At 24.7% G+C, this 16,976-nt stretch overlaps 1 protein-coding gene across 3 annotated transcripts in view; it reads left to right on the top strand.

The window, feature by feature from the left end:
• LOC122860117 (neural-cadherin) overlaps positions 1–16,976 on the top strand; it is an 80,843-nt gene that overhangs the window by 18,403 nt on the left and 45,464 nt on the right. The window contains exons 2-14 of one of the 3 annotated variants that reach the window (XM_044163774.1): positions 326–1,739; positions 2,240–2,248; positions 2,433–2,624; positions 2,815–3,061; positions 3,128–3,347; positions 3,416–3,692; positions 4,056–4,651; positions 4,739–4,885; positions 4,966–5,157; positions 11,459–11,649; positions 15,872–16,073; positions 16,157–16,339; positions 16,655–16,841. In XM_044163774.1, the coding sequence (XP_044019709.1) occupies positions 398–1,739; positions 2,240–2,248; positions 2,433–2,624; positions 2,815–3,061; positions 3,128–3,347; positions 3,416–3,692; positions 4,056–4,651; positions 4,739–4,885; positions 4,966–5,157; positions 11,459–11,649; positions 15,872–16,073; positions 16,157–16,339; positions 16,655–16,841 (3,985 nt within the window). In that variant the 5' untranslated portion in view covers positions 326–397. Of the gene's footprint in view, positions 1–325; positions 1,740–2,239; positions 2,249–2,432; positions 2,625–2,814; positions 3,062–3,127; positions 3,348–3,415; positions 3,693–4,055; positions 4,652–4,738; positions 4,886–4,965; positions 5,158–9,669; positions 9,861–11,458; positions 11,650–15,871; positions 16,074–16,156; positions 16,340–16,654; positions 16,842–16,976 lie in introns of all 3 variants that reach the window. The other 2 variants (XM_044163775.1, XM_044163776.1) reach the window with 2 other exon arrangements.

Raw genomic sequence — 16,976 nt, 5'->3', positions numbered from 1 at the left:
GCGCGTCCTTTTTTTTTCGCGACACACACAAGACTGTGTACATGTAATGGCGGGCTACTCAAAACTCAACGGTTTTTTGTTTTTTTTTTTTTTTTTTTTTATTCGATATGAGCCAATAATCGTAGACTTAAAAAATAAAAAAAAAAAAACAAGAGAATCATGACGAAAAATAGCTTCTAAATACAAAATTTAAGTTAAAATTGTTTAAAAACAATTTATTAATTAAAAAAATAATATATTTGTTGCTGTTTTTTGATTATTTATCAATTGTTAATTAAAAACGAAATATATTTACTAATTTTTTGTGTATTTTTATCTGTTCTAGAGGTCATCTGTACCAATGTGGATCCAGTGAAAAATTAATAACAACAAAATAAATAAATAAATCGGCCAAATAATGTGGCGATTTATATTTGGGTCACTGTTATTAGTGACAACAATAATAACAAAAACAACAAATGCACGTACAGCAGTATTACCACATGATGTTTATCCTGGCTATGAGGTTATGAAATTTTCTGACAATGATAACAGTAATAACAATAATAAAAATAATCATGTAACATCAAATTATCGTTTACTTGAAACTGGTTATTCAAAATATTTTACTGTACTTGATAATGGTATGGTTATGACAACATCTGATTTAACACCACTAGTCAATAGTCCAGTTAATTTAATTGTACTTGAAGAAAATTCAAATTATACTGAAACTCATGATTTACATTTATTTGTTATTAATCGTGGTAATATGTTGACATTTTCACATGAAAAATTAGGACATGGTGAAGTTTTAGAAAATTTACCAAGTGGTACAATTGTTGATGAATTACCAGTACTTCATGCAAATGGTAAATTTCCAGTTTATTATAAAATAATGCCAGATATATCTGGTGATTATTTATTTGCATTGTCTGATGAAAGTTCAACTGAAATTGGATATAATTTAACATTGACAAGATCAAATCAAGGTGTTAGAATTGTCACAACAAAACCACTTGATCGTGAGCTTAAAAAATCATATGATATTGTTATTCATGCAACAGATGGTAATAATATTAGTACATCAAAAATAAGTGGTGTTATTGATGTACTTGATGACAATGATAATAATCCAATATTTAAAAAAACTCATTATACATTTGTTTTGAGACCAAAAAATATTGATACTATTGAAAAAGATGGTGTACCAAAATGGAAAAGATTTGCATCAATTGGAAGAGTTATGGCAACTGATGCTGATGGTGATAAAGTTGCATATAAATTAATAACACTGACAAATTTAATAATAATTGTACCACAAACTGGTGAATTATTGTTGACTGGTGAACCAGATGCAACAATTGATGAAGACAGTGAAATTGAATTATTAATTGAAGCACATGATGTTCGTGTACCAAGTAAAAGTTCAATAATACCAGCAAAAGTTATTGTTAGATTTATAACAACTGAGCCACTTTATCAACAACCAAAAGTTCATAAAATACAAAAACGACGTGTTACAAGAGCTGTTAGACCAACTAAAAAAGTTGAATTTTTAGAATCAGAAGGTGATATTGATGGTAAAATTGTATTTTCACTTGAAAAAGAAACTGAAAAAGAAACATATAAAATAAGAGATGAAAATCCATGGGTTACCGTTGCATCAAATGGCTCAGTTAAAGTTAAACAAAAGTGGGACTATGAAGAACTTGGTCCAGAAAAAACTATTGATTTTTGGGTGACAATTAATAATCAAAGTGAGTCAACATCAATTCAATAAATCAAACAATTATTTTTCCTTATTTATTACTTGATAAATTTAATTTTTTTAAATTATTTTTATTTAATTTAAATCTATCAGTTTTGTTGTTTAAATTCAAAATTCAATTTAAAAAATAATAGTAAATTTATTTTAATTTTATATTTTTATTTTTAAATATTGTTGGTCCAACTACGGAGTCTTGGTGTTCAATCTATCCGGACACTTATTCGTGCCTGTACAATGGGGGTACAATATTATATTTTTGATGATAAATTAAAATACATTCAATCGTTTTAATCATCAACATTAATATATCATTTTAATTTGGTTATTGGGCTTAATTTTTTTTTACATATTATTTTGTTAATCATTATCTTAAATATATAATTTGGTGGTAGTCACTGTAAATCATAAACTAATAAAATATCTTTTTCTCTTTTCTTGCAAAAAAAAAACAAAATAAAAAAAAAATAAATAAATCATTGGCATCAACAGAACTACAGTGTAAGTAACAAATGCTTATTTCTCATGATTAACAAATATAACAATAGAATAAAAAAAAATATATTTTCACATAAATAATATAACAGTTTGTCCTAGTTCATGTAAACATTTATTTAAAACTAAAATCATGCGTGTTTAAATATTTATGATAATGTAAATAATGATAATAAATTTACAATTGTAGACACAGACAATCAACGTGTTATCATCAACATCAAGGATGTCAATGACGAGGCACCATACTTCATAAATAAACCATTGCCAATGCAAGCAGTGGTACAGTTGAATGCACCACCCAACACTCATGTGTTTACACTTCAAGCAAGAGATCCAGATACTGATCACAACATTCATTATTTCATCGTACGAGATCGAAGTATGTATACAAACAATTGTTATTATTGAACAAAAATAACAAGAAAAAAAGCTAGCTTTTAAATATTTTAATTATACTTACTATTGATTGTCCTATATTTTTTAATTATATTAAAAAAGAGATTTTCTTATTAGAATAAAAGAAAAAACTATGATGACAAATTAATTAATAATGAATGAATGAATTACAGCTGGTGGAAGATTTGAGGTCGATGAACGTTCGGGCGTGGTTCGTACCAGAGGAACTGATGTCTTTCAACTTGATATGGAATATGTTTTGTATGTCAAAGCAGAAGATCAAAATGGAAGAATTGATGAAAAACATTTTCAATCAACACCTGAAGAAAGATTGTCAATTGTTGGTGGTAAACGTGCACCACAATTTTATTTACCAAATTATGAAACTGAAATACCAGAAAATCAAAAAAAAGATACAGAGTAAGTTGGATATTTAATCATTAATTAAGTTGATGTTGGTTTTAATTATTTAATTATTTTTTTCAGTATAATATCTGTCAAGGCAAAATCATTTGCTGATAGAGAAATTCGTTATACTCTGAAAGCACAGAGTCAAGGTGCTGCTGGTACATTTAATATTGGACCAACATCAGGAATAGTTAAATTAGCAAAAGAATTAGATTTTGAAGATGTTAGACAACCTCATGTTTACACACTTGTTGTAACAGCTACTGAAGATTCTGGTGGTTTTTCTACGTCAGTTGAGGTAAAAATATATAATTTTCCTCGTTGATGAATAAAATTTAATAATTTTTTTGTTTTTAATTCAACTAGTTGACAATCAGAGTTACTGATGTTAATGACAATGCACCAAAATTCGAGCTGCCTGATTATCAAGCCCACAATGTTGATGAGGACATATCATTGGGAACAAGTATTCTAAAAGTCAAAGCAACTGATGCTGATTCTGGTGCAAATGCTGATCTTGAATATCTGGTATCTGATGATCATTTTAGTGTTGGTTCAAGTGGTCTTATTGTCAATAATAAACAGCTTGATGCTGACAATAATAATGCTTACTATGAATTTATTGTTACTGCCAAAGATAAAGGTAAAATAATGAAAAAATATTGCTTCATTTATCAGTTCATTATCATTTAATCATTTATTTATTTTAATTTTTTTTTAATTTTCATTATTTAACAAAACATCAAGAAGCTAAAATAACAAAAAAAAAATATAAAAAGGTCCTCCAAGTTATCTCTATCACTTCAACAATGTAATACAAATTGATACCATCATTTAAATAATTATTATTAACTTTGAAATTAAAAAAATAATAATTATTTAAATGATATATCAATAAATGAATTTCTCAATTGTTTAAATACATTATTGAATGATGGAAATATCTTAATTATGTTAAAGAAAAAATAATGTAAAAGATATTAATATAATTTAATTGATAAATCAGGTGATCCATCAAAAACTGGTACAGCAACAGTACGAATATATACAAAAAATAAAAATGATGAAGAACCAAAATTTTCTCAACAAGTATATACGCCAAATGTTGACGAGAACGCCGGGCCTAACACCTTGGTGACGACCGTAGTCGCATCTGATAAAGATGGTGACAACGTACGCTTTGGTTTTGCAAATGATACAACATCATCAGGGCAGTTCGTCATCGAGGAGATAACCGGCGTTATTCGTCTACAAGGCAATCATATATCACTTGATCGTGATAAATATGAATTAAATGTAACAGCAATGGATGATGGAAGTTGTTGTCCAGATGGAAAAAATCGTATACATACAAGTGTTGCTGTTGTTGTTGTATTTATAACTGATGTTAATGATAATAAACCAATTTTCAAAGATTGTGGTAGTTATTCACCAAAAGTTGAAGAGGGTGCACCAAATGGTAGTCCAGTTATTAAAGTACAAGCAACTGATGAAGATAAAGGTGTCAATGGTCAAGTTAAATATTCAATTGTACAACAACCAAATCAAAAAGGTACTAAATTTACAGTTGATGAAGAAACTGGTGAAGTTGTCACCAACAAGGTAATTAATTTTATTTAAATTTTTCAATAAACATATAATTTTTTATCAAATAAATTTATATTAATATTATGATTGTTTTTTCATTAGGTATTTGATCGTGAAGGTGATGATGGAAAGTTTGTATCAGTTACAGTCAAAGCAACTGATCAGGGTGAACCTTCCCTGGAGGGAGTTTGTTCATTTACTGTTGAAATAACTGATATTAATGATAATCCACCTCTTTTTGATCGTCAGGTAACAGATATCACAAATTACTTTTTTTTTTTAACTTAGTATCTTTCTATTAAACTAATTTTTCATATTAAATATTTTAGAAATACGTTGAAAATGTTAAACAAGATGCTAGTATTGGCACAAATATACTAAGAGTGTCAGCATCAGATGAAGATGCTGACAATAATGGTGCAATAATGTACACATTAAGTTCACCAAGCAACGTTCAAGATCTTGAGTACTTTGAAATCCAACCAGAATCTGGTTGGATTGTACTTAAAAAACCACTCGACGTAAGTAATCAAATTTTTTTATTTTAATTATTTTTCATAAATAACATAATTATGCTATATTATATATAAAAAAAAAAAAAACAATATTCATAAGAATGGATTTTTTTTTCTACGATATCTGGAATACGTTGGTGATTATTTTCAATGCTTTTAATAATTCAAATAGATAATATAGTTTCAAGTAATTTTAACGTAAATATTATCCTGTAAAAATTAGTATTATCAAAAATGCTTTTACTATTGATCCTTTTTTATTCATAAATTTACGCTTTTCGCATTCCAGAATCGTTATAGATTGCGTAGATAAATTTTGAACTTGTGTGTACACCAACAGTCAACATTTAAATAATATTTACGTCAATTAAAATTAAATTTCTATTTGAGCAAAAAAAAGAAAAAAAAAATCAAAAATTTGATTGTACACTAAAGACAATATATTAGTATAAAAAATTCTAATCCGGGAATATTTATACAAAAAAGAAAAAATATATAAGATTTTGATAATCGATATTTATTATTTAATTAATATCACTAAAAAAAATATATATTTACAACGAAAATGAATTTCGTTTTTACGGCACTTGTATAGAATATTTTTAATTCCCATTGATATGCACAATGTGTTCACTATGTACATAAATACTTAGCTATTGCCTGAATTCCTTAAATGCTTCACGTACCTGAATCGAACGACCAATTCGGGCCAATATATATAATATATATATTTTTTTGATTGAAAAGAAAACACACACTTTCTATCTCTGTCTTCCACTTGTTTTTTTAATTATATATATATTTATTTTAATTTTTTTATATATATATATTTATTTATAATAATTTTTTTTTTTCATTTTATCTTACAATAATGTTCGCTTAATTTGGTGAGCATCGATTTTATCGGTTTTTTTTTTTTCTTTTACCTCCAATATACGTTTTTACAATCCAATCAAACAAGCCAACCATTTCAATTTCCAACTGTCGGTCGTCAGTCATATGATTGTTTTTTTTTTTGTTTTTAATAAGTGCAGTAAAAATTAGAAAATTATTCAATCGGTTCGGATTATTTATTATTTATTTATTCTTAAATAAATGTTAATGTTTCTTAATTAAAGTTACTTGAAGCTGATGGGGCTGCGTGGGCAATGACAAAAAAAAAAAAAAATATTTCTATCATTAATTTCGTGTGCATTCAGATGAAAATTTATTATATTTTTAGTGCCTGTTCTTAATGAAAATAATAAATTAACAACAAAGAAATAATATTGATTTGAAAACGAAAAAGAGATATTAATCAAAAAAATATTAACCAAGAATGATTTATTAATATTTTCATTGACTTGTTGATTTTAAAAGAACAAAAAAAAGAAAACAAATTGAATATTTGATAAAATTAAAATAGAGTAAATTTAATACTAATGAGAATGTTGTGTTTTTTAAAAGGGAAGTGATGTTTTTTAAACTTCCAGGAGCAGGTGGGAACCAGATAATTAGACCCATGTACGGTGTACATCAGTGTCTACGCATTTTGTGGTGCATCTGAATTTATAAAACAAAAAAAAAAAAAAAAGAAAAAGAAAAGAAAAAACAAAAAAAATTAATTAAGATTTTTAAAAAATCTTTTTCTTTTTGTTTTTTTTTTTTTTTTCATTTCTTTTTTTTTTTTTTTTTTTACTTTTTGGTTTTAATATGCTTGCAATATTTTATGATGAATGTATATTTTTTTTTGAATCCTTTGCAGGAAAAAGGATCGCGCTCTCTCGCTCCTCCCGCTCGTTTTTAATTAACAAAATTTTAATATCTTCAATCTTAATAAACCACTCCACCCCGAGCCCCATGTTGATATTATTTATTTACAGTTTTAATAATAAAAAAAAAAAAATAACCAGTTGACAAAATAACATAAAATTATTATCATCAATTATATGATTTTTTTTATAATCAAGTTTATTTTAATTTCTAAATTCATCAACTTTTTTTTAACAATTTGAAATCTTTATTTTCAATTAAAAAAATATTTTAATAATTTCCATCATTAGTAGAAATATATTTAAAATAATTTTTCAATTATGATTTTTATATTTTTCTTTGATCATTATTAGTTTTTTTTTTATCAACAATAATTTTGTCAACTTCGGGAATTAAATTTCTTCGAGATGTTAAATAATTTCTATTCAACAATTTAGTGTACATCGGGATACATAGTTGATAAGCTAATAATAAAAATAATAAACAAAATAAATAAAGGGAAAAATCATAAATAAAAAAAATAATATAACGAACGGACTCCGTGGTGTGACATTTTTTCTTTGTGATTGGGGCAGCATACCGATTATGCATTATCAAAGAAAAATAAAAAATTACTGTGTAATCAGTTACATCGATATAAACAAACGAAAAAAAAAAAAAATAATAATTATATTTACTCATCAAAATACATGGTTATCGGAAATCTATAGAAAAATAAAAAATCCCAGCGGCTTATATAACTTTTTGAAAGAAAATGTAGATAAAAAAAAAATTTCCCCCATAGTCCCCCTCTATTTTTATATTACTATCCATCCTTGTAAATATTATTTTTAATTTTAAAATCTCTCTAACAATCCTACAGTACAAACCTTTTAATTATTATTTCTACTAATTCCTATTTTATTATTAATTTTTTAATTTAAAATAAAAACCTCTTTTGACGCATTCTGCTTGCATGCCATTGCCTGCATTTATTTCGTATAAAAAAAAAAGATTTGAAAAAAAAAAAAAAAAACAATATGAACAACAAACTAATTTCATCTTATTATTGTTTATGTTTGTCTTTTTTATTGCACCATTTTCTTTCTTCGGATTTCATGATGAACAAATACGTTTAAAAAAAATTAAAAAATATGAAAAAAAAAAAAAAAAAACATTTTTAATAATAGAAGGGCTGTGCTCCAGTAAGTAGGAAAAACTTTTTTTTTTTTTTCTAAGAAAATCACTAATTATTTTTCGCGGGTTTTTATTTATTTATAACGTTTTCTGTGGGTGCATTTAATTGCTATATTAAATAGATTTATCATTTACTTTTTTTTTCAATTTCTTTCTTTTTTATTATTTCAATTATTTATAAATTTTTTTATATTTTCATTTATGGTTTATGGCTTTATCATGGTTTTTCTTTTTTCTATTAATAATTAATTTTATTATTAACATAATAACTGTTTGTTTTTTTTAATTTTTTATTAATCATTTTTAAAATTAATTTATTTATTTTGTTCATTGCTCTTGCTGCCCAGAAATATTTATAATTTTTTTTTGTTTAATTTTTAATTGAAAAATAATTCAATTATTAAATTCATTTTTTTTTTATATTATTTATTTATAAGCTCATATAATATTTTAATTTTAAATTACATTTTAATTACATTTAATTTATTATTATTTATGTTGCGTTTTTGTTGTTTTTCATTGTTTTATTTATATTTTTTTAAATTAAATTATTTCTAAATTAATTTATCTTATTCTGTCGGGGGTTTTTTCGTTTTTAATTCAGCCTGGGCTGCGTAGGTATCCATCGTGTCGTTTTTAACGGATAATTAATAAATTAAATTAGTAAAAGAAAAATGAAAAAAGAATATAATAACAATACAGTATAGTATTGTACTTGTTTGCAATGTTGCACAAATACAAATAAATTTTATTGCTATAATTATATAATATAAAATATGTAGCAGCACCATAGTAATATTTGCCGTCTTGTATACACCGATATATTTAAAAAAAAATATATCGAAATATATTTTGACATATTATTTATTTATATTATATATATAAATTTCTACCGCCGCCAATAATACTGCGGCGTTCACTGTAAACGTTTGTTTTATTGTCTAATTGTTTGATAAAATTTATCACAACCTCATTAATAATTTGAGTGTTACAGAGCTAAGCGAAATCTGGCTCGTCAATCGCGGGATTTTTATTAATAAAGTCCCTCGCGAGGATACCTACCAGACTTCGGCTTGCGTTATTTATTTATTTTTATTTTAATTGATAATTGAAATTTAATTAAAATACGCGATTATCATTATAAAATTAAGAAGCTATTTATATTTAAAAAAAAATTTTAATTCATTAATTTATAAGTTACATATTCAAGCTTAGCTTTTTATAAAATTTTGTTTTTTTTTTTTTTTAAATAAATAAATAGCTTTTTAATGTTAATAATTATATTCAAAAAAATTAATTTTTTCTTTTTTAAAACTTTTATATAAAACGCGTTTTTTTTCTCTCTCTGTCTGCATATATTAATAGATTTTTCAAAATTTAATTAAACTTTTTTTTTGTAGTATCACGTTTAAATAATCTCGGTGCAGATATAAAATCAAAAAAAAAATTCAATAAAAAAAAATATTAATAAAAAAAGAACAACAACAACAGCCACAACATCAATAATAATAAAAAAAAAAAAATATTACATAAAAAAAAATTGGTCCCAAAAATTGTCCTGTAACTTGACGGCCCATATTTTGCCAATAGCGAGACAGGTATCGCCTGAAGGTGCAGGCCTCTGACAAAGGGACACGAGTCTTGTCAGCAGACGTGGACGTTGAGTTAGACGTCGTAGACAGAAACAATAAACCTCCTCTATGGGATCCGAATGTATACGGCCCCATTCACATCAAAGAAAATGTCACAGTGGGTACTGTAGTGACGTCGGTGAAAGCCAGGTTTGTATGCCACGACATGACCAAGACAAGAGACATGCCGTGCCGCGCCATGCAGTGCTCTCTTTATTTTATATCCTATTAAAACAACTAACAAACAACAACAACAACAACAACAACAGAAAAAAAAAGAAAAAAAAAAGAATAAAAATTCAATATATTTTTTATTTATAATTTTATTATTATAAACAAAAACAATCAACTTATTTATAAACAAACAATTATTCAATTTTATTATTTTCTTTTTTCTTTTTTTATCTAATTATTTGTTTATTAAATTTTCATTAATTATTATCATTAATTTATAATTAAATAATATACTTTGTTTAAATTTTTTTTTTTTTAAACTACTTGTTTTACTTTTCATTGATACTATTTGTTTTTTTTTGTTATAATTTACACTCTATAAAATAACAACGACGTTATTGAGTGGCAAATATTAACAAGTGTTTATTTAATTATTAACAATAAAGCACGTATGGTCCAGCGCGGCGTGTGAGTGTGCCTTGTAAAGTACACTCGTTTTTTTTTTTTTTTTTTCATCTATGATGAGTATGTCATAGTAATTTAAAAATAAAAAATACTTTTATAATTATTTTTTCACCATAATAGTAGAAATTAAATTAATTTATAAAAAAATAATAAAATTAAGAATATAACACAAAAGAGAAAATATATTCAAAATATATTGTGAAAAATTTATTTTTTTTCGTCTAATATGGTGAAAAAAAAATTATACTGTGTGTGAGATTAATTAAAAAAAAAAAATGATAATAATTTCATTAATTAACTGATACATTGAGTTTTTATATAAACTTTGAAAAATTAATTTTTATTTTACCTAATAATAAAAAATAAAATACTAGGGAAAATGTCTACACACGAAATTCGTAATATTATTGCAGGTAAATTAATCGAAAAAACACACAAAACATTAATTACTAAAAATTAGGTTTTAGTCTCATATAGACCCATTGGATCGTTAGCACACGATCGCTTTAGGGACTAAAATATGAGACAAACAAATCAAAAAAAAAATTTGTTTGCAAATACTTAGGCGATAATAATTGATATTTATTAATTTTTTTGTTTACCAAAATAATGGTTAAATTAATAAAATAAAAATCTCAATCAAAAGGAAGTTGAACAAAAAAAAAACACTTCCTAGATGGTTGATATAGGTATACAGGTTGTCACGAGAGAGTCACGGTGTCTACGATGGTCGATCAGCCTCCAGCTGCTGCCTCCGTGATAAAATATATCCTCAAACGAGCGAGAGAACGATCAATATTATTATTATTTATCCATTTATTTAAAAATCCAATAAATCCAAATTTAATTCCTTAAACTAAAAAACTCCAATTCGGCAAGTTTATATCATAATCAAATTAAATAAAAGCCCAATTTCCTATAATCCTAAAAATATAATCTTGAATTTTATAAATATACATATAAATTTTCAAGATGATAAAATACTTCCATAAAAAAAAAATCCATGAGAAAACTCCTATGAGTTTTAAAAATATCTGTCATGAGCACTAGACAAGACTAACGACGTACTTTTTTTCTTTTTCCATTTGTTATATACGTATGTGGTGTAGCGCGAGACATACAAGCTGGAGGCGATGGCACAAGACAAGGGCTATCCGCCCTTGTCAAGAACCGTGGAGGTTCAAATTGACGTTGTGGACCGTGCTAATAATCCTCCCGTATGGGACCACGTTGCGTATGGCCCGATCTACTGTAAAGAGAACATGGCCGTTGGTGCTAAAGTTGTGTCTGTTAAAGCCAGGTCTGTCACACTGTTAATGCCTCCGTGCGGCTGCACGAACCCGCCCTGCACGCAATAATATCTCGTGGCAGTATTGTTCTTGTGCACGTTAATTGATATTGTGTACGAATTACCCATCACACTCATTTATTCATTTACCTTTTTTTTTTTTTTTTCCATATACACACACCTTTTTATTATTTTATCTTTCAACAGATACTGATACATCATCGTGGTTATATATACTTATAATATTGATTGTTTATTTTTTTTTTTTTTTTAATTACACAATTTTTTTATCACAAACATGGACATTTAATACACTATTTTATTTGTTTTTTTTTTAAATTTTGTTTTTAGATTGTTTGTTTGTTTTTTTAGGTAGGGTAAAATAAGAGGATATGAGTTTGAAAATTTATATATTATTTTATCGGATTTAAATTGGTGGTAATGAGTGTAAAGTTTTTGTTATTTTATTTAAGCTTATATATTAGTTGATTTTAAATTTTTATATATATACGAATAGAAAAACAACATTGTTGGAAACTTTATCCTCTTATTTTGCTTTACAGTGGGTTTTAAATTTTTTTATATTTTTTATTTCTTAATCCGACACCAAGCATTTTATAGATATATATTTTTTACACTGACTTTTTTGACAAACAGTATATGACACACGGATGTGCAGCCAGATGTTGCTTTTTTAACAGAAAAAAAAATAAAAATTACATGTCTAAAAAATTCGGTTTAACACATTTTTTTAAAAATAAAAAATAACATTGACACTAAAATAGAAACAAAATATAACATTTGACACTTTTACATGAAAATTTTCGATGCACGTATATTTATCGGTGTGTGGCTGTTCACGAAGACTTGATGTTTTTGTATTTTCAAAATTTAAATTCAATTATTATCACAGTGACTATATTATATTTTTTATTTTTCATAAAATTCTAAATGTCAAATTTAAGATTAAATTACTCCAATTTTTTATAACGCTATTATAAAATGAAAAACAATTTTTTTTTTATCACTTCAGAATTTTTCTTATATATATTTTTTTCTTATTTCAAATTAAAAGTCGACGTGAGCAGTCACTGCGTTTCATCGCGATGACATGAGACTTTCATACCGCCTGCTCACGTTTTTTTTTTTTATTTATTTTTTCTTTGATGACAAGACTGTAGATGAAAAACCAAAAAAAAAAAAAAAAATTAAGTTATCAAAGTAACACAATTTAAGGCTAATATTATTGTGAAAATATTTTCGTCGCGCGAATCACGATACGTAAATTAATTATTGTTATTATTAATTTTTATATTTTAATTTTTTTCATATTATATATAAATATATTTACAATGAACCCATAGTTCGATACATATTATGTGTGCCGTAAACATTTTTTGGGCATGCCTCGACATAGATGCTTCCTAAAATCCCATAAATTTATTTTTAATTATATTGATTAATTATTGAAAATTTATATAATTTTTATCCGTAAAATATCTGTTGAGTAATTGGTTTACATTTTTTTTTTTTTTTTGTATTTTAAAAATTGTGTTTTAAAGTTTTTTTTTTTTATTGTTATCATTGTATATTTATTATTAATTATTTTCACACGTGCTGCCTGTCGATCCTTTGTGCCCTTTAATTTTTTTTTTTTCATTCGGATATATCGGTTATTATATTTTTGATATTAATGATTTAATTTAATTTTTTTTTTTTTTTTGCTGAAGAATGCTGCAAAAACGTATCGTAGTCAGTGAAAAATTGACAATTTTTATAAATTTTTTTTTGAAAAAGTATGTTATTAAATTTTAATTTTTTAATTAGTCGATGCCTAAAGTAATTAATTCTATTAATATATATAGCCAATTAATTTATAATGTTTTATCATCCGAATACTTAATGTTTTTAAAAAGCAAAAAAAAGTTAAATTAGAAATACATTCAGACGTTTTAACTATATATTATCTCAATGCAGATTTAGAAAAAAAAAAATGATAGTATTGCATCAATTGATTACTTAAGTAATAGAAGATCAAACATATATTTTGAATGCCGTAATTAATTTTTGGGCATGTTTCGTCAGTTGCTTATAAATTTCGTTGAAATTAGTCTCTTTCAAAGCCGTAGTTAATTTAAACGTAGAAATTTTATTGATGAAAATACAAAATGCAAATTAAAATAGTAGAAACAGCTAGAAAAAAAAAAATTCATACGCGAATGTGAATTTTTAATTATTAGTTTTGCAGTAATAATAAAAATAAAACACAATTATTTTAATCTATCAAATGTACATCTCGGAATAATTAAAATAATTTTTTTAATAAATTAAAATCGAACGTATTAATGTAAAGGCAAAAATATAAAGAAAAAAGCTCTCAATCTTTATCAGACACACGATAATGTAATTGATTTTAAAAAATATGAAATTAATAATATTTTCACATGCGAGATAATCAATATAGTACATACATATAAACACATTATCACAAATAAAAAAAATTAAAAAGAAAAAAAAAACAAACAAAAATAAATATTATCAGTATATACACAAAATTTTCCATGACACTGTATGACTTTTCCGGTGTTTTTTTTTTCTTTTAATATGTGGGTAAATGAGTCACAAGATATGTATCTTACAAATAACAAAAAAAAATAATAAATCTAATATAAATTTAATATCACGCGCACAAAAATTCGTACTACACGTGAATTAACCCCGTCTAATCACACCGCGGCACAAATTTTTATATCAACTTGATAAATAAATTTATTCTTTTCTAAAGCACCAAAAAAAAAAAAAAAAAAAAAAATATCAATACTTGTCTGTTGTATGGGATACATGGTTTACAATCTTTTCATACTATGTACATTTTTTCACCGTATTTTAATATTTTAATCCGTTAGATATTAACGTGCAAAAAAAAAAAAAAATAGTAAGGATAAAATTCATATTGCATTTTATAATTGTGCATTTGCTTTTAACTTATATATATAATATAAAACCACGTGAATATATATTATATAATATATAGTATATATTTATAAATATAGATGTTTACACTTATTACGCGCACATATGCATAAGTCATATATTGTTACGGTGAATTCACGCTTGAGAGACTAACATCACACACGAATGACACATGTACTTAATACACAAAAGCATATTTAACACGGTCAGTTAAATATGAGCCGAACATTGACGTTCCTCGAGCGTTTATCAATTTATTTAAAAAATATATATATATAACAAAAATAATTTGTTTTTTTGTTATGTTGATACTATCATTTTGCTTGTTTTAACTTGGTAAATAAAATGGTGATTTTTTTATCATAAAAACAGTAGTTTTATGATTTATTTATTTATGATTTACAACGTGGCTAATGTAAATATAAAAGAGTAAATATAAATTATTAATAGTTGGTTGAATAAAGGGTCTATCGAGCGTCGTGTTCGGCGACATATTTATTTAGATTATTAAATATTTTTTTACTTATAAAAAATGGTTTAAAATAACAAGAATAATGTTGAAAAAAAAAATTTTTAATCACAAGATATAGTTGTTTAAATAACATAGAGGTGTTGAGAGAAAATAAATTTTAAATTAATAAAAAAATTCAAGTAGTGGGTGGTTAAGTACAGTAGAATTTATATTTAATTAATTTTTTTTTTTTTTTAATGATCATGTCGCCTGCAAGTGTGTTTAAAAAATTTTTTAAGAATTATAAAATATTAAAATCAAAATATTAACGTCACAAGGTTATGGGAATTGTATATATATTTTTTTAAAAAAATATAACGAGAAAGAAACGACAACGAGATAATTAAAAAAAAAAAATAAAAAATCTAAAAAAAAAAATATATATATACATTCATTGTTTGTAAAAAATAATAGAAAAAAAAACAAAAAAAAAAGTAGAAAATTGCGACGTGTGCGTTAGGTAAATATATTTAAATTATCTAGAAGAAAAAATATATTTTTTTATTAAAGTAAACAATTTTTTTTTAATTACAACGTGTATCGCATGAAATATTTTTTTATTAAAACAATAATTTATACCCTAGGGAAATTTTCGTTATCGTTTCTATATTCGTTTTAAGTATATATATATATATTTTTTATATAATTTAGCCCAAAAGAAATTTTTTTTTTTTATTTCTTCAATTTTTTTGGGCATCATAAATGTTTAATATGTAACTAATATTTAATATTTGGTTTTATCTTTAACAGCTCAGGAATTGAAAATAATCCAACGGTATTTTATCACTTAATGCCAGGATCAACAGCACAAACAAATAAATTTCATACATTTTATTTACAACAAAGATCAGAAACATCATCAAGAGAAAATGTCACATGGGCTGATATTAAAGTAAATCATCCCTTAGATTTTGAAAGTATACAAAATTATAATTTAACAATACGTGTTGAAGTAAGTATCTACAAATAAACATTAATTAATTTATATTAATATAACATTCAAATAATAATTATATTTGTTTAAATAATTTTTAGAACAATGGTGCTCAGCAGTTGGCTTCTGAGGCAACTGTATTCATTGTACTTGAGGATGTCAATGATGAGATACCACTGTTTACCGAGGGTGAACAAGAAACAGTACTTGAGGGTGAACCAGTTGGTACAATGGTTACCCAAGTTAATGCTATTGATAAGGATGGTACAGCACCAAACAATTTGGTAATTAAAATATCTTGATTTCTTTTTTATTTAATACACAACCGTTGTTATAATAGTAAATATAAATTAAACTTTAAAAGTATATAAAGATAAAGAAAACAAAAATAGAAATGATAATAAATTTTTCGAAAAAAGTAAATACAACTCGTTGAAGTTTCTATACATAAAATTTTAAGATATAAATAAATATAAAAAATAATAAAACTAGCACAGTATTAAAAAAAAAAAAAAGTTATATTTATTATTTAACAACTTGAAGTTTAATAATAATAATTTATTTTATAATAAATAAATAAAATACATTTTTTTTTTCAGGTCACTTATTATGTTGTTAGCAGCAATAGAAATGAGGGTAAAGATTATTTCGAAATAAATCGTGAAACTGGTGAAATATTTACCAAGGTAGTGTTTGATCGTGAAAAACAAGGTGCTTATGCACTTGAAGTTGAAGCTAGAGATGGCGCCATATCAGCTAGACCAAATAGCAATGGACCAAATTCTGGTAAGTTTTTTTTAACAACTTGTTTATATTTTTTTTTTTTTATTTCTTTTACTTTGAAGTTTTAAATATTGTTCTCTACATATAAATAAACATACCGACATATTTCTTCAAACAATGAAAATCCCATGAATTATT

The sequence above is a fragment of the Aphidius gifuensis genome, linkage group LG1 (genome assembly GCF_014905175.1).
Source record: "Aphidius gifuensis isolate YNYX2018 linkage group LG1, ASM1490517v1, whole genome shotgun sequence".
Taxonomy (NCBI): domain Eukaryota; kingdom Metazoa; phylum Arthropoda; class Insecta; order Hymenoptera; family Braconidae; genus Aphidius; species Aphidius gifuensis.
Note: the sequence above shows the minus strand (reverse complement) of the source record. Positions and strands in the feature narration are given on the sequence as shown.